The following is a 21,665-nucleotide window of genomic DNA, read 5'->3' on the forward strand; positions in this document are numbered from 1 at the left end:
TTGATAACCAAGTTAGTATGGGTGAGTCCTTATATTTTATTCTACAGAGAATGACTCTATAACCTCTAGATAATTAAAGTAAAACATTTAAACATCTAAACTGCTCAAGAACTAGGATGTAAAAATCTTCTGTACTCCAGTGAAGCTTCCATTCTGACTTCTAATTCACTGTACATCAAAGAAAATCAACTTGCCCTGACACAGAAGAACTATTCCCTTCAGTGATCAGGCAGGTGTTGAGGCCAGAAAGAGAGCCTATTTTCCACAGCCCTTTACCTTGTTTGATCACTGGTTACTTTTGATCTGACACTGCCCTCTCTCTAGTAATGACTTCCCCCTCGTAGACCCTACCTCACATCTGTCAGAAAGAATAAAGGGCATCAAGCTGAGACCTGACAACGCCTATGGGCCAAGCGATGGGCTGCCAACTGAAGGCTCCCCAGCTCCCACAATTTCCAATTCAGCTTCTTTTGTTGTGGTAGGTCCAGGGTTAGGGTACCAATGACAGCAGAAGGGATTATGCACCAACTGTGAAACCAAGCTTTCTTGAATATGTATCTTTTATCTCTGCTTCTTCATCTTCTTAAATGCTGCAAACTTCATGGTGGTTACTATGAAATACATATTCAACAGGTGCAATAGAAAGTTTGTTTAAATCCTTTTCCAGGAGAAAACAAAGGACACAAAGTATTGTAATTCAACTATAAAGCTTTAAGGAAAAAGTTTCAAACCCATGGTGTGAGACTAATAAAGGCCAGCTGTCAATGAGCATGTTAATTGTAAATGAAACCACTACTTAGCACCATACACCACCTAAAATGGGAAGGTCCCCTAAAACAATGCACATATTCAGAAGAGGCAACGGTTTAGATTGTTAAATTGTGGATTCTCACACTAATTTGGTACTAATCAGCACTGAAAATAAGTTTCTCCAGTTTTGTTTAAACAATGTGGTGAGTATAAGTAAGCTTTCTTTAAGGCATTAATAACAATAACTTTTAATGCTAGAAATTTTAAAAATTTGGTCAAATACCACTTTGATACCATTTCACTAATACGTTTTCAACTGTCATTAGAATATTCCATGAGTTCTTACATATTCATTAATAAATAACCTTCACACACACACACACACACACACACACACACACACACACCTCATCAGGCATGCAATAAAAGGACTTGCAGAAAGCAGGTTTAGAGGCCTTCTAAGATCACTTTCAAGGTTAAGTCACTATTTTTTTAAGAAAGGAAAGGTCAGAAGAAGGAAATACTTGATCAATAATATACCCATGCAAACAATATACTTTTAAAATTATAATGCATAAAAACAACTAACTTTAGACATGGATAAATACAACATCTCAAAGTTGAGGAGTAAGCATTAAGGTGATTACAAGTTAATTCCAATAACTGGAGAAATTAATATGTACAACAGCTAATGATGGAGAGAAAGGGGAAAGGCTCCCACATCTGAAGAATGAAACTGTGACACTGGGCAAATCCATACACCAACTGATAATGATTGACACCTTTGAAAAAGACTGTATGTGAAATACCTCCTATACCAATACTGACTAGTAGTCTGCACTATTTTACTCTTCTTAAAAAGAAAAAAAAAAAGTCTATCTTGACTATAATCTAAAAGTATCATCAAGTATATTATTATAATGTGATGGTTTTTAAACAAACGTTAATATATAAAAACAGATGATGCTTATATACACACTCAGACTGACTTTACAGAACAAAGTCATCTAGGTATACCAGATAAAGGTAGCACTTCTAAATTGAAAAAGCACAATTTAATCCAAGGATAAACAATACAGCTTGCTGACCCAATACCTGCCCAATTTTTTCCTTAAGTTTTCCAAATGCCACTTAATTCTCCAAGAAAATGAAATAAACTACATTATTCTAACAAGATAACTATTTATGCTTCTTTTGTTGTATTCTTTCCCTAATTTTTGATTCTATAAAACTATTAGGACATATTAAAGAAACAAAAGATAATAACATAAATGGAACCAATTTGTGATATTTAAAAAATAATATAAAGTATTAAAAATTGTCAGTGTAATCTTCTGCATGGTATATCATGTTGAAAGCATGCACTGTTGATGTTCTAATTAAATTTAATGCCAGATATGTTTGATATATTTTCTGGGTACTATGCAATCAAGATATGTATCAAATATTATACTTATCTCTAACTGCAACAATAAAAGCAAGCTCTTCTAAACAAACATAGATGCAATTTGTTAACTTTCATCTTTTTAAGAAAAATCAAGTGATTAAAAATGACAACAGAAAAAGGACCACAATTCTGAGCAAGCTCAAGAGATTTCTGTTAGAGTTTTCTGAAAGCAAAGGAGGAAAATACACTGGTGAAAGCATTGAAACAACTCAAATATCCTCAATGGAATGCAAACCAAGTATCTAACAGGTAATTTGCAATAAAAAAGAAAAACAACTTTAAAGTCACAAGCTTTGACATTCAGTTTTAAAAAATCAGTTCTTAAAAACTACTTAACTATTGAGGAGGACATACCTCTCTTCTCTTTGAGGAAAGATTTTACTTCCTCCAAGTATGACTGCCATTTTTTTGGGAAGAACACTAATGAAGAAAACCACTTAACACCACTATAGGATAAATATATTTCACCAGTTTAGCTGTTAATAAAAACTGAATCTTTTATACTAAAAGCTATATTATATATACATACTAAAGTCTAAATAATCATACTTAAAGTGACTGACATGTGCCTCATTAAAGATATTAATTTTAAAGATCTTTCTTTTGGGCACAAAAAGAATTTTTCCAGAAGAAAACCAAACAGATTTGAGAACAGAATGGTTCATCTTAACTAACTGTCCTTTTTAGAAAATTTATAATTTTTAAGTATAAAAAGATTAGTTTTTAACCATTTAGTCAAAACATTAACAAATATATGATCAGTTACTATATACAAATTAAAAAAAAAGACATCCCCATTTTTAAGGAGCTTACATGATTAGACTGAAGCCTTGAAACCTACAACAAATTATCAATGGATTAGTAAGAAATAATAAAATAAAGGAAGTTGACAGATTACTAGAAAGTAATAAATGTAGTAGAATTCTTAAAGAATATTTAACCAAAAAAATCATATTTAGTTCAGCCTGAACACATATTGGAAGAAAGCTGGATGACAACAGAAAATGTAAATAGGCTAGCTGAGAACATTTTTGTAGTCAACCACTACAAGTTCCTGAAATGATGAATACAGTATTTTAGCAAGAGTATTTCTGGGTTGTATATATAAAAAATAACAAAGTCAGTCTTTAGAAATGTCTTAGGTCATGACAGAACTCAGTGGAATATACCATATACCATTATCTTTCATACTGTTTTCCTTTAACTTCTTTACTCATAAGCCTGAAACAATTGTAGTTTATGAAAATATATGATAGATTACACAATGGAACTGACTACAATTACATATGATTAAAAAGTACTTATTAATATATCAATATGTGTGTGTGTATAAAATTGTGTCCTGCAAGAACTTAAAACATATAAAATATCAAACTATAAGTATCTTCAAATATTTAAAGTTAACGTTAACCTAGTAAACAGGCATGGAATTATATTTTGATTCCTACTCAGTGAACCTACAAGTTACAGCTTAACTTAATTCTACCTTGTTCTCAGAGGAATCAAAACAAAAATCTAGCATTAAATGATGAAAATAATTTTATAATCTATAGTCATTTGATAGGCATTTTAAAAACAATGAATATAAATATATACCTTCCTCTTTGTTTTCTCAGAGATAAATATTCAATAAGAGGAAAATAAAAGATAAGAATAATCACCCAGACGTAGTTTAATTAGGAGTCTGATATATAACTATTTATCTTTGGATTACAAAATCTCAATATATTTATGTATCACATTACAGTGAATGATAAATACCTAGATATTATGCTTAAATCAAAAATAGTCAATGAAAACCTGGCAATAGACTCAACAAATTTTCTACTCCCAAGGACTCTCCTGGAGTAACTAATTTCTATCATAGTTTAGAAACCAAAAAAAGTGAAGTAGAGCACTCATTAAAAAAAAATACAATATTGGTCTTTTCTGCAACCTAAATTTTATGTGGCAACATAAAATAGGAAGCAATTGGAGGGTTAAAAAATAAGTAATATCAAAATAGTACATATTTCATCTGGCTTAATTTCTCAGCTACTAAAAACCAGAAGATACAGTCCAAGGGAAAGATTTTGCCCCAATACTCTCATCTGGGTAACTCATTCTAGACCTTTAACAAGAACATGAAGACAGCAAAAAAATAACAAACCAATATAGGTAATATGGATAAGCAAAGTCTGCAGCAGAAATAGGAACAGTCCTTACCACAGGATGTCTAGGTGCACTTTCATGACAATGCATCTTTTGATAATAACTATAAGAAAATATTTGAAAAGAAGCATCTTATCACCTGGTAGTCAGATTCAACTGTAGCTTATAAAAGACCTTCTGAAAGGCACATCTTAAGAAAGAAAAAGAGAAATTCTTCTCCCCTAAAGCCTAATCACGAAAACAGTAAATGGAAAACAGGAATGGAACAGTAAATGGAATTAAGTCTTGTACATCTTAATACACTAACACCTCTGTGATAGCTATAAGCCAAAACTTCTCACCAGATCCAAGCAACGCATCTCACTTGTTGACTGACAGCCTAGAAAGGTAGTTGAAGAATGTGTGCTCATAAATGACAGACTTAATGGACTCCCAGCATTCCACTGTCATTTAACCTTATAGAGTTTCTATTTGCTAAGTCTAATGACTGGGCTCTTTATCTCAACCCACTATCAACCGTTGCCAACACTTGACCAGAGACTGAGACAGCACTTTCACATTTATATTTGAGAAATAATTTGATTTATTCCAAATCTCTTTCTGATTTTTTAATATGCCTTCCTAGAAAAAGTAAATAAAAATTACATTTAAAAAGAAAGGATCAAAAAAAAATAAATAAATAAATAAAAAGAAAGGATCTACACCAGTCCAGGTTGGATGCATGAGACAGGTGCTCAGGCCTGGTGCACCGGGAAGACCCACAGGGATCGGATAGAGAGGGAGGTGGGAGAGGGGAGCGGGATGGGGAACACATGTAAATCCATGGCTGATTCATGTCAGTGTATGACAAAACCCACTACAATATTGTAAAGTAATTAGCCTCCAACTAATAAAAAAATAAATGGGGGAAAAAAAAAAAAGAAAAGAAAGGATCTAAACTACAGAGTATGTACGAGGAAAATAACACCAGTAAAAGAACTGCAATACTAGGGATAACCTATCAACTATAAACTTTAAACCCAGAATAAATTTATTTTCAGTAATCTAGAATCTGATTAAAAAAAAAAAAGCAATATGCAAATACTATCTGAGTCTCTTATTCTGAGCCTCCCTAGTGGCTGAGTGGTAAGGAATCCACCTGCAATGCAGGAGACCTGACCGGAGCCTCAGGTTCAATCCCTGGGTCAGGAGGATCCCCTGGAGAAGGATACGACAGCCCGCTCCAGTATTCTTGCCTGGGAAATCCCATGGACAGAGGAGCCTGGTAGACTACAGTCCATGGGGTCACTAAATAGTCGGACACAACTTAGCAACTAAACAACAACAACAACAAAACTTTGAGCTGTAATAAATTCTTCATTATCAACACTGGAATATCTGTATCAGAGTTTTTAGTACTAAGCTTGCTTCAACCTGTGATTCTGCTTGAATATGAGGAGCTCCTATCATCAGCTGATGGGGCCCCAAAATCTGTGAACTAAATTTAATGTCATTAAATTAATACAATTAGTTAAATAAACATGCTGGGTAAAAAAAAAAACTGATGCAATCCAAAGAAAAATTATTTGGATATTATTGAAGCTACTGCCTGCCCTCTAGCACACTGGTATACAGAAGAAAGATACACACATGTGCACTCATTCTTCATGGTTTTCTGTGCCTTTAAAATGAAGGAGTACAATTCAGTTAAGTCCCCACCAAGATACCTGACAAGAAAGATACCCACAGGAGGAAAAGAGAAAAACAGATTTAAAAGAGATGGTAATCTCTATCAAAGAATATATAATGAATAAAAATGTATTCTTTCTGCAGATTTAAAAATATGTCAAATAACATTTTAACTTTTTTTCAAGTTTGCCAAATAACTTTGGCTTTTAATTATAGTACATCTTTTGAATATCACTGAACAAAATAAAACCAATTTTATTAATGGTAGGAAGGTATGAGTCAATGTAGTTTTGACAAGGATAAAAATTATATTCTAGTTCATCAGAATGGCATGTTGTTAAAAAAATATTACCCCAGAAAATAATCCTTGAGAACATTAATGACTTTGGCTAGATTAACTTGATAATGAAGAACAACATCATTAATACAGTAACTAGATCAAAGAAATTTACTTACTTAAAAAGTCAGAAAACCACTGACTCTCCATCTTTAACCTATTTTTCAACCTTTTATTTACATACTTAAGTCCACCCACTTTTTAAAGCATGTTCCCAAATGCTAGAAGAAATACCTTTAAAAGTATATCCAATTCAAAAGTAAGCCATTAGTCACTAAACCAACATTTATTGAATGTCTATTATGTGCCAACATGTGGGTGGATGGGATAAAAAGGAAACATGATACTCTTTACCCTTGAAAGAGTTGACAATCCATCAGCAAGATACACCTGTAACCATAATTTCAGTTACTCATGGAGAGCAATTTGACATCATCTATCAAAAATTTCAAAGTATATCTGATATCTTAGCTCCCTTTAATTATATTTCTAGAATAGATCCCAGAGAAATCCTCATAGATAAGCCAAGAGACTTGCACAAAGCTTTTATTGTTAACCTTACCTATAAAGCAAAACAATGGAAGCAATATAAGGGTCCCTGAATATGAAATGGATAAACAAGAGATACATACATATATAGAACACTAAAAGTTTAAAAGAAGGAATTACATATTCATTAAGCTAAATACCAAAAACAACTTAAAAGTAAATAAAGGGGCTTGCAGAATGACAGACTATGTCAGACCAGAAGCTAACCATATAGCATCAGAGACAAACTACTTGTGACCACAGCTGAGTGATACTGTACTGTTGTCTGTGGTGTCCATTATGTTTGCTAAAGCTGTTGGTTTTTTAAGCGTTTTAGATCATCACAGTAGTTACCTCTAGAAAGAGATAGTGGTAATATGGGATGTAAGACAAGAGACTTCAAGTTTATTTGCTTTATTAATTCAAGAAGAAACAAATTTAACAAAATGCCAACAACTGTCAATGTCTAGGTAACAGGCATATATTACAGATGTTATTACTCTTTTCAGTATTTTGAATTTTTTTAATTTCCTAAAATTAGAAAACATACAAGACTGAAATATTTGACCGCATTTCAAATTAGAAATCTCAAACTACAATCTCAGTTACCAAGAGACACACAAATTTCTTAGCATGACACTCAAGAACCTTAACAACCTGGTCCCTACCCTCCTTCACAGACCCAACTACGAACACTTCCCCCACCACGATACAATCCTAACCTTACTTTGACACCCACTACTAACTGGACATTCCATATATTTTTCTGATGCCTTGTTTTTGTCAATACTATTTCCCACAACAGCACTCTTCTCACAAAAATGTTTGCTTGCATCATAATCACCACGTCACTACGTATCAATCAAGACCCAGTTCAAATGCAACCTACTATTTATAGGATTTCCTGATTCCTCCCTGGTCTCTCACAGAAGGACTTATTTTGCGACTGGCATTTCCACAGCACTTATCACTAGAAAAGGATATCATTTCCTTGGCAGTATAATTTTTTTAATTCCTTAACACTATTTGAGTGCCTGGCACACAATAGGTATTCCATTTTTAACTGCACCAAATCAACATCTTAAACAATGTTAAGGAATAGAGTGAAAAGCTATCAGTTCATTAACTCATTAGAATTTTTATTAAATCTATCAGACAAAAATGAAATAGTATTTAGCTTCTAAATACAAACTTCATAAAAAATACATTATGCTTTTGAAAAGTAAAAAATGTTACGAGTGCAATTCTAATAAAATTAATTATGTTTATATTTATACAGGGTTAATATCAACAGTAAATACTATCCAGAAGACACTTTTTCTCTTTGACAATTTTACTAATTTTCCTAGAAAAGAGTTCAGTGTATCTCTGTTAGTATTAGCAGCTCCCCCTAAAATCAGTTATCATTCTAGCAAAAGGATCTTCTGCTCATGCTAACAATTAACTTCCTCCTTTGATGGCTTACAGCACCTGTCAGTAAATGTTTCAAGAGGGATAATGCTTTTTGGAAATTACTGCTTGGTTCAAAGGCATATAGATTTAGCTCCATCTGTGATGTATCCAGGCCATCAAAGGTCTTGAAGACAAATGCTTGGGAATCCAACAGATCTGGGTTAAAACCTTGACTCTGACATTTATCTATTGTTACTTAATCTCTCTGGGCCTCAATTTCCTCATCTGTAAAATGGAATAGGTGAGAATTAATCATGTAAAACTACATTGTGCCTGGGTACATGATAAATACTCAGTGAGATAACCACTACTAAGTCTTTTTAAATATCAAAAACTAAAAGCAAAATTCTGAAATGTAGTAACAAAGACAAGATGAAGTTTAATAACTTAATGTCACCTTCTCTAGAATGCCATATTTGTGCACCACTGTTTATTGGAAACTACCACTCTTGATGTAAGTAAATGCTTTGTCCACTCAGAGGGGAAAAGGCAATGAAGACGAATATCCAACCTAGGAGACTCTGGAAGCCAAAGTGAGTACTTATAAAATGGAATCCTTCATAAATGTACATCACTTATATCAGGGATTACAAGTAAACTCACTTCTCAAGGAGTATTTCAGGAACAAGATAACAAGAATGTAGTGGAGGTACTGGAGGGTAGTGGGGACCAAATCCCTCAATATATTCACTCTAAGTTGAAAAGCAAAAGAGTCAGGAAAGACAAGCCTTAATAGAATGCTGAATTAGTTACTGCTATTTAAGCTCTGATGCAAATGTTTACCTCACTTACCATAGTTGATGATAATATGGCTACCAGTCTATTCACTTAACTGCTTCAACAACCTCAAATTACAGCAAGCAGCAAAAAAAGAATTAAACTGTGGGTAACTAATGGATGAGATCAGGAAACAGTCAGTGACAGCAGGCCAGTTCAAACTGGCAGACTCCAGAAAGTGAACTCCAATCAGGAGAGGAAGAAAAAGGCTTTTAATAAAGACTTCTATATTTGGAACTATATACAAGCATATTAAAAGGCAGAGACATTACTTTGCCAACAGAAGTCCATACAGTCAAAGCTGTGGTTTTTCCAGTGGTTATGTATGGATATGAGAGTTGGACTATAAAGAAAGCTGAGCACCGAAGAATTGATGCTTTTGAACTGTGGTGTTGGAGAAGACTCTTGAGAGTCCCTTGGACTGCAAGGAGATCCAACCAGTCCATCCTAAAGGAGATGAGTCCTGGGTGTTCATTGGAAGGACTGATGCTGAAGCTGAAGCTCTAATACTCTGGCCACCTGATGTGAAAAGCTGACTCACTGGAAAAGACCCTGATGCTGGAAAGACTGAAGGCAGGAGGAGAAGGGGACAAAAGAGGGTGAGATGGTTGGATGCCATCACTGACTCAATGGACGTGAATTTGAGCAGGCTTTGGTAGAGCAAAGGTCAGGGAAGCCTGGCATGCTGCAGTCCATGGGGTTGCAACGAGCTGGACACAACTGAGTGACTGAACAACAATATTTCGTACTTCACCTCAATCTCCTTTAGTCTGATCTGCCTAAGAGCAAGTCTGAGGTAGTATTATATCCTTTCTACAAATAAGGAGATCAAAGTACAAAAATTAAGATAACTAACTGTATCACATGATTAAGAAACAATTGGATCATGGGATGAATTCAGTTCAACTCAAACTTAAGTGTTTGCTTCATTCATTCCCTAAAATGCCTCCAGCCTGGAAGAAGGAAACCAAGAGAGGTAAATTTAGATCCAACTTCATACATGTAAGCCTCCAAAAGATAACAACATTAAAAACAATGTTACAAATAATGTTACAGCAGGAGCCAAAGGAGATGGTACAGAATTATAAAACTAGTAAAACAATTCACCAGGAGGTTGAAAAAAAACAAAAGTCATAATTAACTGACAGGAAATCAAGTTTTAACCAGAAAACAGTCGTCATTTCCCAAAAACTTTCTAAAATCTATTCATAATATATTACTAGTTTCTTAGGTAACTCCAGAATCTATACTAGTTCATAACTCAACTCTACAAAGTAGAAGTTCCTAAAAATAAGCCAAATAAATATAACACATATATATCAAATATGCTGATCCTAAGCCTTAGCATAGAAACCATTTTCAAAATCATAAAACCCTAGTACTTTAAGACATCAAGTTGGATAGCCAATGTAGATAATCTATCTGATCCCATCATTTTAAAATTAAATAAAAAGCTGCCCAAAGAACTTCTGTCCAAAAAGTAGAGAAGCAGAATCTGGAGCAAGGAAATTAAAAAGCAGAGAAAATATATTTAATGAAGTTTCTAGATCATCAATAACTATATACACAAACTAAGCATGGCTTTAGAATAATTTTGTAGCCAGTACTGCATAGAAGTGATATTAATGCTATAGCTAATAGACAACAGACAGCTGTATACAGTATGCTAGACACTCATTAGAGCTGTATTCCTCAGATCTGTTTTTACAATCTATATAACATTTTATAGAAAATGCAAAATACATCCAATCTAGGTGTATGGCACCTGTCTCATTCAAAAAATGAGTAAAACAAAAACCCATTATTTGGGGGGGAAGATTTTACATCTAAGTCCTCAATTCTTTGCTTCACCATGAATCATTTGAATCCAAAAATGTCAAGTCATCGTCCTCACTTTACCCCTGCATAAAGCTCCCTCTGGTAAATAAAGGATTCCTTTCCCCATTCTAAAGTTTACCTTACTTACAGGGCCACAAATAAGCACGTTCAAATATTCTGCTACCTTGGGTAAGACAGCAAGTTCACCATGTAACACTCGAGATAAAGCTAAGCATTTCATATTTTTAAAGAAAGTTTCCCTAAAATCATTTAAAGGACAAAATTAAAAATAAACCATAAATATCTGCAAAAATCCATGTAAAAGCATTTTATCTTTCCAGTTACATCAAGGACACAAAAAGCTATGCCACTGAAATATACAAAGACAATGCTGCCATCTAAAGGCCAAGATATAATATTAAAAAAAGTATATACTTAGTCAAATACTCAGTGTATATAAAAGCACACAGTTTGGTATTCTAAGGTCAGCAAACTTTATACTTTGGAAAAGCACTACACTATGATTATTTTCAGGCTACACAATAAAACTCTAACACTCTTTGGCGAAGGTTCTTCTTAAGATTGCTAAGAGAATTAGCAAAATAATTTGGCTAATGATCAACATCTATCTGTGCAGGTAAAGTTCTGCTGGCATCCTTTCAGACACAATATTCTCCTAAGTATCTGTACTAGTTGTTTGTCCTATTTAATGACATTTATTATCCCCGTCTATAATTAACTATACAACAGAATTACATATCCGCATATATAAATATTATTTGTCATTAACCAGATTATTATTTCTACTTGCCCTATTTAAAATATTTGTTGCTAAGGAACTAATGAAAATACATCTCAGAATGCAAAAACCCAGACTACTTAAAATCGCAGCTTTGCAAGTAATTCAAATATTTCTCCTTATTTCATAATTCCTAAAAATACAAACCAAAGTTCCTATCGGAGATGAGTTATCAACAGCGTAACAGTCCAACAGAAAGAGTTCAAATGATTCTCAATTTCTCTTTCTAAAAACCTTAAATTGAAAGAATTTCATTGAACTAAAATATAGGAAAAATTACTTCAAATTAGCAATGAAATCAAAATGTTTACTGAATAACACTACATAAAAAACTGATTCCTTTAGCATCTAAGTACATAATATCTTTCTAATGGACCATAATATCAAGGACATTTGAATATCACTAGAACCTTCAAAAACCATGGTTAATTCCTTTAAGAAACCACCGACCAAAATTTTTCTCTGAAACAAAGATGTTTTTGACCATCTTCTGTATGTGGGATTCTATGCTCGGGGCAGGGTTTCAAACTGTAGATCAGTCACCTTCTGAGTGGCTAAAATGCTCTTGGAATCAGTGGCTCACAGATGTCTAAATTTCAAGAGACAGGTAAAGAAAATTGGCTTGGGTGCAGAAGTGCCACCTTTTTATTTTGTAATGTTGATTTGGGACATTAAAAGTGAACAACCAACCAAACAAGACTTTGATCAGGTAGGATTTGTTTTGCCCTTTCTAAATATCAAATTTAAATTTCATTTTATGTTGTGTTCTCTAATTAATAAAAGGTTTTCACCCTAAAGACAAAAAAAAAGAATGTTTCTCTGGTTTTGCTCAACAAGAAAACAAATATTAATCAGTCAACAAATGTTTCCATTATGTGAGAAATATTAAACACTAAGTTGGTATGACCATCTTTTAATTTATCTTGAGTGTAAAATGGAAACAGACGACAAACACAGTCAATATCTCATAAAACCACTCGTTTTTTATGTTTCCTATGAGTCAGAATTAATACTACACAATTTAAGGACATTATGTCATTTAATCCTCAAAACCACAACTCGCAAAAAGACAAATACTAATAACCCAATTTGCAAAAGACATTCAGAAACTCTTAAGTAGCTTTCCAGGGACACAATACAGGATTCAAAAATTCACTCTCTCTGACCCGGAAGACCTTACTGTCTCCAAAAGAACATAAAGACTCCGGAGTGATTATTAAAATTGTATTAAATGTAAAGAGGAATAGGAAGTATTTTTATTATGTAATTTTAGAGAAATATATAATTCTATGTGGTAATAAAAGCATATACTTTTAATTCACAGTGTTTCAATTTTTTTCTTACTATAATCTTTTTTTTTTTTTATCTTTTTTTTTTAAAAAAAAGCATTATCTTACTTGAAGTGCTGGCGTTTGTTAGAGACTTTTGAAAACTTACCTTAATAACGTGAGAGGTACTTACTAAATTTTGTAAACTCACTCTAAGGGTGGGGGGGGGGGACAAAAAGATCTCTTAACTTTGCAGATACAGTTAAAAAGCACATCTTCTCTGTGAATCTGATACATACTCAAGACCATCTTCCCTACATGTTAATGCAGAGCATTCCTTCAACGTCAAGAACTCTACTAATGCCTCTGCAGTGACAGCTTTTTCTGTTAAAAAGTTTTCTTTCTCTATATTGCATACTCATCAAATCAAAGTTAAATGAATTTGGAATATTATTCAGCTATAAAAAGGAATGAAGCTCTGACACATGCTACAACACAAATGAACTCTGAAAAAATATGGTAAGGCAAAGAAGGTAGATACAAAAGACCACATATTGTGTTCTTCTGTTTATATGAAATGTCTGGAACAGACAAATCCATGGAAACCAAAAGTAGATTTACCAGTTGCCATGAGCTAGAAGAAGGGGGATGAAGAGGGACAGCTAATGGACACAAAGTTTCTTTACGGGATAGTAAAACCATTTTAGAATCAGTGATGATGACTGCACAACTTTGTGAATATACTGAATTGTACATTTTTAAAAGGCAAATTTTATGATATGTAAAGTATATCTCAATAAGAGAAAATTACATGGTTTTAAATATATTTATAAAACACTGTGTATGATTATCTATACATGTGCTTAAAATATAATGTAAATTCTATGTAACACTCTAAAACCTATGTAACTACCGAGATTATCTGTCTCAGTTTATTGAATCCCATTTTACGCCATACTAAGTGAAAGGCTCTATTTCACAAATGTACATCTTCTTGAATATTAAAAGTTCCTAACTATCTAAAATTACTATAATCCCTAGGGGAGTCAGAAAGAATGACAACTACATACTCATGTTTGGCAGCCAAATTTCATTTTTTCCAATTAATTTTTTCCACTGTCAGAGTTTAGGAAAAAACACATTAGCACATGCTAATGAAAAATTTTTAACATGTAAGTACCATATACAAGCAAGCATCCACATGACTATAAAATCAAATTACAGAAATCACTGTTTTAAGATTCTTACTTTGAAGTAGAATTTGCCTCTAAACCACCAAAAGAAGCAGAAAAAAATTGATAACACTAAGTTATAAGGAGTTCTAGAGTTAAACGAAAAACAGAAGGATGATAAGAAGTACTTACTAATTTGTTTTCCTGCATGTATATTCTCTGTAATTTCAGACAGCCCTTAGCTATGACGATCATGCCTTCATCTGAGATCTTGTAACACTGGCCGAAATGAATATCTTTGAGTTCTCTGCATTTCGACCCCAGCTGTAAATAAAGAGATATCGCTGAATGCTCCAAAAATGACAAAGACAACATATTTCTAGTGGGATTTCCAAATAATTTTTTAAATAGCTATACCAAAGTTAAATAATTATTTATAAATTTCACTTAAAATAGAATGCAGGCAATCTCATTGAAAACAGTGCTGTGTAAGCCCTTTGACCTTCTAATCATTTCCTTGCTTCAACTGCTTCACACTATACATCCACTAAGAGGCCTACGTTCCTTAACACTTCAAATTCATATCTTTATTACTCTTAAGTCTTTTTATCAGTCATACTGTTAGACTGAAAGGAATAGAGATCCAAGGGATAAAACCAAAGTCCAAGAAGTGAAACATGATACAGTGAGTGAGTGAATGAGTGTTCAATTAATGAGATTCTACTTCTAGCTCTGACTGCCCACAATGTGTCCTTTTTCTCCATCAGCTCATTTACACTGTGAAAGAGAAAAAAGACTGAATACGCTGGAGCCAATATTCTAGTTAACACTTATTTACACCCTTATTGCAAACACTAAAACAAAAGGGACTTGCGATTTCCTGATTACTTTCCTCAAGTGTACATTAAGCAGTTACAAGTATAATGTTCCCCTTAAAAAACATTAAGCACCATATAGAACAAATTACATACATTTCTTTCCAAAATCTAGAGTAGAAATTAGATAATTAAAGAAAATTATAAATAAACATTGTTTTATGAGTATTACATATGAAGAAAGTCATCTTAGATAAAATGAGAAAATTTAGTAAAAATCTATAAATCAAAAATTATCTAAAAAGTTACATTAAAACAAGAAATCCAGTGTTGACAAGAGTTCAAAGTGTATGAATTATTACTAAAAATCATGGGGGCGGAATAAAAAAATAAAAATCATGGGGGGTTTATAAAATTTTTTTAATTTTATAAAATTTGCCTGAAAATTATTTAACTCGGCATCTAAATATTTACCAAAATATGTAAGAAGAATGGATAATTGACTAGATATACAGTAAAGTCAACACACGAAAATGTTCATTATACAAACTACATAGTAGGTATTCAGGTGTCGACTCTAAAATTCTTTCAAATTTTCCATACATTTAAAATTATTCATAACAGATCATTGAAATAATTAACTAAAGGTTTTTGATAAGAGTTAGCTACAAGAAATTAGCACCATAGTTTTTTAAGTAGAGAAAATAACTTAAAGTTATAAATTATGGTGTTTGCATAAAATTGAATATTAGATAACCATTAAATTGAAATAATCTTGGTTCATTTCCAAGGAAAACCATTCAATATCACATTAATCGAAGTCTATGCCCCAACCACTAATGTCAAAAAAACTGAAGTTGAACAGTTACTATGCAGACCTACCAGAAGTAGGTCAAGTTACTTTGAGAAGTAATGCCAAAAGAAAGATGTCCTTTTCACCATAGGGGACTGGAATACAAAAGTAGGAAATTAAGTGACACCTGGAGTGACAGGCAAGTTTGGCCTTGGAGTACAAAACGAAGCAGGTCAAGGCTAACACAGTTTTGCCAAGAAAACGCACTGGTCATAGCAAACACCCTCTTCCAACAACACAAAAGACTACACATGGACATCACCAGGTGGTCAATACCGAAATCAGACTGACGATATTCTTTGCAATCAAAGATGGAGAAGCTCTATACAGTCAGCAAAATCAAGACTGGAAGCTAACTGTGGCTCAGATCATAAACTCCTTATTGCCAAATTCAGACTTAAATTGAAGAAAGAAGGGAAAACCATCAGGCCGTGAAGGTATGACCTAAATCAAACCCCTTCAGATTACACAGTAGAAGTGAGAAATAGATTCAAGGGGTTAGAACTGATAGACAGAGTGCCTGAAGAACTATGGACGGAGGTTCATGACACTGTACAAGAGGTGGTGATCAAAACCGTCCCCAAAAAACAGAAAGGCAAAAAACAAAATGGTTGTCTGAGGAGGCCTTACAAATAGCTGAGGAAAGAAGAGAAGTGAAAGGCAAGAGAGAAAAGGAAAGACAAACCCATCTGAATGAAGAGTTCCAAAGAATAGCAAGGAGAGATAAGAAAGCCTTCCTCAGTGATAAGTGCAAAGAAAAAGAGGAAACCAATAGAATGGTAAAGACTAGAGATCTCTTCAAGAAAACTAGGGAACATTTCATGCAAAGATGGGCACAATAAAGGACAGAAACAGTATGGACAGAAGAAGAATACACAGAACTATAAAAAAAGGTGTTAATGACCTGGATATCCATGATGGTGTGATCACTCACCTAGAGCCAGGCATCCTGGAATGTGAAGTCAAGTGGGCCTTAGGAAACATCAGGACAAACACAGCTAGTGAAGGTGATAGAATTCCAGCTGAGCTATTTGAAATCCTAAAAGATGATGCTATCAAAGTGTGCACTTTTCCAAATATGCCAGCAAATTTGGAAGAGTCAGCAGAGGCCACAGGACTAGAAAAGGTCAGTTTTCATTCCAATCCCAAAGAAAGGCAATGCCAAAGAATGCTCAAACTACCACACAATTGCACTCATATTGCATGCTAGCAAAGTAATGCTCAAAATCCGTCAAGCTAAGCTTCAACAGTATACGAACCAAGAACTGCCAGATGCACAAGCTATTTCGACAACGCAGAGGAACCAGAGATCAAATTGACAACATCCGTTGGATCATAGAAAAAGAGGATTCCAGAAAAACAGCTACTTTTGCTTCACTGACTACACTAAAGCCTTTGATCTCGGGCAGTTCTACACTGACTGACTAGTAATTTCTACCAGTGAATCCTAAAGAAAATCAGTCCTGAATAATCACTGAAAGGACTGATGCTGAAGCTGAAGGAAGTTCCAATACTCTGGCTATCTGATGGGAAGAAATGACTCAGTTGAAAAGACCCTGATGCTGGGAAAGATTGAAGGCAGGAGGAGAAGGTGATGACAGAGGATGAAATGGTTGAATGGCATCACCAACTAGATGGACATGAGTTTGGGCAAGCTCCAGAAGTTGGTGATGGACAGGGAAGCCTGGCGTGGTACAATCCATGGAGTTGCAAAGAGTCAGACATGACTGAGCGACTGAACTGAAAGCCTTTGACTTTGTGGATTACAACAAACTGTGGAAAAGTCTTAAAGAGACTGGAATACCAGACCACCTGACCTGCCTCCTGAGAAACCTATTAGCAGGTCAAGAAGCAACAGTTAGAAACGGACATGGTACAACACACTAGTTCCAAATCAGGAAAGGAGTATGTCAAGGCTGTATATTGTCACCCTGCTTATTTAACTTATATGCAGAGTAAATCATGAGAAAGGCCAGGCTGGATGCAGCACAAACTCAAATCAAGATTGCCAGGAGAAATAGTAATAACCTCAGGTATGCAGATGATATCACCCTTATGGCAGAAAGCGAAGAGGAACTAAAGAACATCTTGATGAAGGTGAAAAGGGAGAGTGAAAAAGCTGGCTTAAAACTCAACATTCAAAAAACTAAGATCATGGCATCCCATCCCATCACTTCATGGCAAACAGATGGTGAAACAATGGAAACAGTGGCAGACTTTATTTTTGGGGGCTCCAAAATCACTGCAGATGATAACTGCAGCCATGAAATTAAAAGACACTTGCTCCTTGGAAGAAAAGCTATGACAAACCTAGACAGCATATTAAAAAACAAAGACATTAATATGCCAACAAAGGTCCATAGAGTCAAAGCTATGGTTTTTCCAGTAGTCATATATGGAAGTGAGAACTGGACCATAAAAAGGCTGAGCATTGAAGAATTGATGCTTTTGAACTGTGGTGTTGGAGAAGACTCTCGAGAGTCCCTTGGACTGCAAGGAGATCAAAGAGTCAGTCCTAAAGGAAATCAACCCTGAATATTCATTGGAAGAACTGCTGCTGAAGCTGAAGCTCCAATGCTTTGGCCATTTGATGCAAAAAGCTGACTCACTGGAAAAGACCCTGATGCTGGGAAAGATTGAAGGCAGGAGGAGAAGACAACATAGGATAAAATGGTTGAATGGCATCGCCAACTCAATGGACACAAGTTTGAGCACGCTCCAGGAGATGGTGAAGGACAGGGAGGCTTGGCGTGCTGCAGTCCGCTGGGTCGCAAAGAGTTGGACACGACAGAGTCTCTGAACAACAGCAACAAAAAAAACTGAAGTAAACACTTGACAAATAAAATGTAAATTGTGCATGTTTTTACAATACAATTCCACTAATTATGCTTATGTATATACACATATACATATTCAAATATATGCATACGTATAGAAAGGAGATGAAATATACACCAAAGTGTTTACAGTAGTTATTTCTGATCGGTGCAACAATGGGTATTGCTCTTTTTTTTCTTTTTTACCAATCTTATCACATCTTTTTGCAAATAAATCATTTGTTAAAAAAAAAAAACTTTCAAGTTTTTGTTTCAAATAAAGTAAGAAAGAGTCAGAAAGATACACAATTTCAACTATTTTTCTAGGAATGGTGATATACACAAGGCATGTTATTTTAATCTAGGTAACACGATAACCAGACACATATTCCACTGGAAATATAAACTCCATGAAGACAGAGATTTCACTAATGTAGCCCTGGTGCCCGTGTCTAATACTCAGCTGATACTTAGTAAATATTTGTTGAATGACTGAAAATGTTGATCAGAGTTTTTCATTGTAAAGAAGTCTTTTTGAGAAATGGACAAATAAAGGGATCCATGAATACCATGTTCTATTTAGTTGAACAGTTCTAAATTGGGTCCACAGGTGGAAATCAAGGATTCCAGGTAAATGCATAAGGAAAAAGAAAAGGTACATTTGTATTTACTTGCTATTCCCTAATGAACTTTAAGCTCTCCTTCACTTGTTAACAATCACAGTGGTTTAGCAGTACGCACAACTCTGTAAACAACAGGGAGCAGGAATAATCTCACGTAACATACTGCTCTCACAGATACAGTGACATAGCATCTCTGTCATCAGTTCTCATCATGTTCGTTAGATGTGCCACCAGATCTTACAAAGCATTAAAAAGGCACAAGTATTTCTAGAACAAACATACAATGGCATGTTACTCAGACCAGAGAAAGCTGAACTGAAAGTCAATGAGTGAAGAAAGCAGAGCAGAAATATCTTAACTCACTACCAGGACACCCAACCAGCTGTGTACAGCAGTGAGGGCAAGGCTGGTGTGGAAGATGCCAGGATTCCTGAAAAGTCTACTGAAGAGGTAGTCAGCCACTCAGATCACCTCCCCACTTCTGCACAGCTCGCCCCTGCCCACTCTCAGACAACAGTAAAGGCTGGAGATCACTGAGGGCCGTGAGCTACAGCGTCTTCTGACCGGGGTATGCCACGGACAGACGAGAGCAAAAGCATACTTCTGAAAATGTGGGGATGATTGTTTACACAGTGAAAATGGAGGAATTCAAAGAAATCATTCCATAAAATGTTCCAGGATGAGAGGATAGGGACTTCCAGACCAAAAGGACTCACCCGGACGTCTAACCACAAATGACAAAAGCAGATCTAAGCCAAGGCAAAGCATCACAAAGTTTCATAACTGTGGGCATAAAAAACATTCCACAGACTTCTAGTGAGAAACAGACTTCACAGAGAGGACTAGAGATGAAATGGCATCAAACTGCTTAATGACAGCACTGAAAGAAAGCAACAGAGCAACGCCATCAAATTCTGAAAGAAAACTATTTCATATCTACAATGCTGTTAAGTGTGAGGGGCAGAACAGAGGCATTTCCACACATGCAAATTCTCAAAAAATACTTACATCCCATATATCCATGCATCCCACACAGGAAGCGATCACAGCCTGTGCTCTATAAAATGTTAGAGTGCATCCAGAGAAAGAAGGCGTGATGTCTAGGTAATAGGCCACCTCTCAGAACAGCAAGAAGAAGAAAACACTAAGAACAATAGTGAAGGTAAGACACTAAGATGACCATTAACGCAAAAGTATACATGCAAGAAGTCCAGACTGCTGTCTGCTTTAAGAAAATAAACTTAACTAAGTATCTATATATAGATACTAAAACAGGTGGGGGGAAACTGTGGGCTCCACCACTGTTAAGATACAAAAACTAGTAAAGTAAATGAGGACAAAAGGTATTTATTCATTCCGATAAAAACAAAATTCCAAATGGAAAAAAGGTAGGTACACAATTATAACATGTAAATACTGAAGACTTATTTAATCAAAATTAGAACTATTTTGATACTATGAAGGGATAGGAGATACAAAAGGATAAGTGAGCTAAATCCTCATCTTTTCAGAACAAGGAAACAGCACAGCTGCTCTAAAATGAATAAATCAGGAAAACACACACAGAAACAGACAGGAAATGCTTCTCTACTATTGCGCCCTTCCTGTGAACTCTGGTCTAACTACCTGGTCTCTACACAGATTATTAATGAGCTTACATTAATAAACTGAATATGTTCAGTTCATCTCTGTTCTTTTGCTCCTTGAGAATAAACTGCCCACAAGGAGCAACCTACTTCTACATTTGCAGGACACTGCTGATTCAGTCTAGTGAATGATGACTGTGTCCACTGACCAAACTCTAGAATTTCCATTAACAGATATATTTAACTCTATTACTAAGCAACATTCCCAATCTCATGTTTCTGTGTATTAAAGCTGGTATTTTCCCTCTGCCACTATATACTGAGCAATAGAGAGACCTCAACACTTGGTGCACCAGCCAAGATTACTGAGAAATACAACAGAATCTAGATAAAAGGAGTAACAGGTATCTACAAGACTCTTAGATATCAATGTCTGTGGACAGGTTGGCAGAGTCTCATGTTAAAACAGATAAGTTATACTACTGCAAAGGTCCATCTAGTCAAAGTTATGGTTTTTCCAGTAGTCATGTATGGATGTGAGAGTTGGGCTATAAAGAAAGCTGAGCGCAGAAGAATTGATGCTTTTGAACTGTGGTGTCGGAGAAGACTCTTGAGAGTCCCTTGGACTGCAAGGAGATCCAACCAGTCCATCCTAATGAAGATCAGTCCTGGGTGTTCATTGGAGGGACTGATGCTGAGGCTGAAACTCCAATACTCTGGCCACCTCATGCGAAGAGTTGACTCATTGGAAAAGACCCTGATGTTGGGAAAGATTGAAAGCGGGAGGAGAAGGGGACGACAGAGG

The 21,665-nt window shown here is 34.9% G+C and overlaps 1 protein-coding gene across 1 annotated transcript in view; it reads right to left on the reverse strand.

The window, feature by feature from the left end:
* FBXL17 (F-box and leucine rich repeat protein 17) overlaps nt 1-21,665 on the reverse strand; it is a 512,447-nt gene that overhangs the window by 455,563 nt on the left and 35,219 nt on the right. Inside the window, exon 4 of the mRNA XM_061152120.1 lies at nt 14,360-14,491. Coding sequence (XP_061008103.1) covers nt 14,360-14,491 — 132 coding nt within the window. The remainder of the gene's footprint in view (nt 1-14,359; nt 14,492-21,665) is intronic.

This window comes from Dama dama, chromosome 9 (assembly GCF_033118175.1).
Source record: "Dama dama isolate Ldn47 chromosome 9, ASM3311817v1, whole genome shotgun sequence".
Taxonomy (NCBI): Eukaryota; Metazoa; Chordata; class Mammalia; order Artiodactyla; family Cervidae; genus Dama; species Dama dama.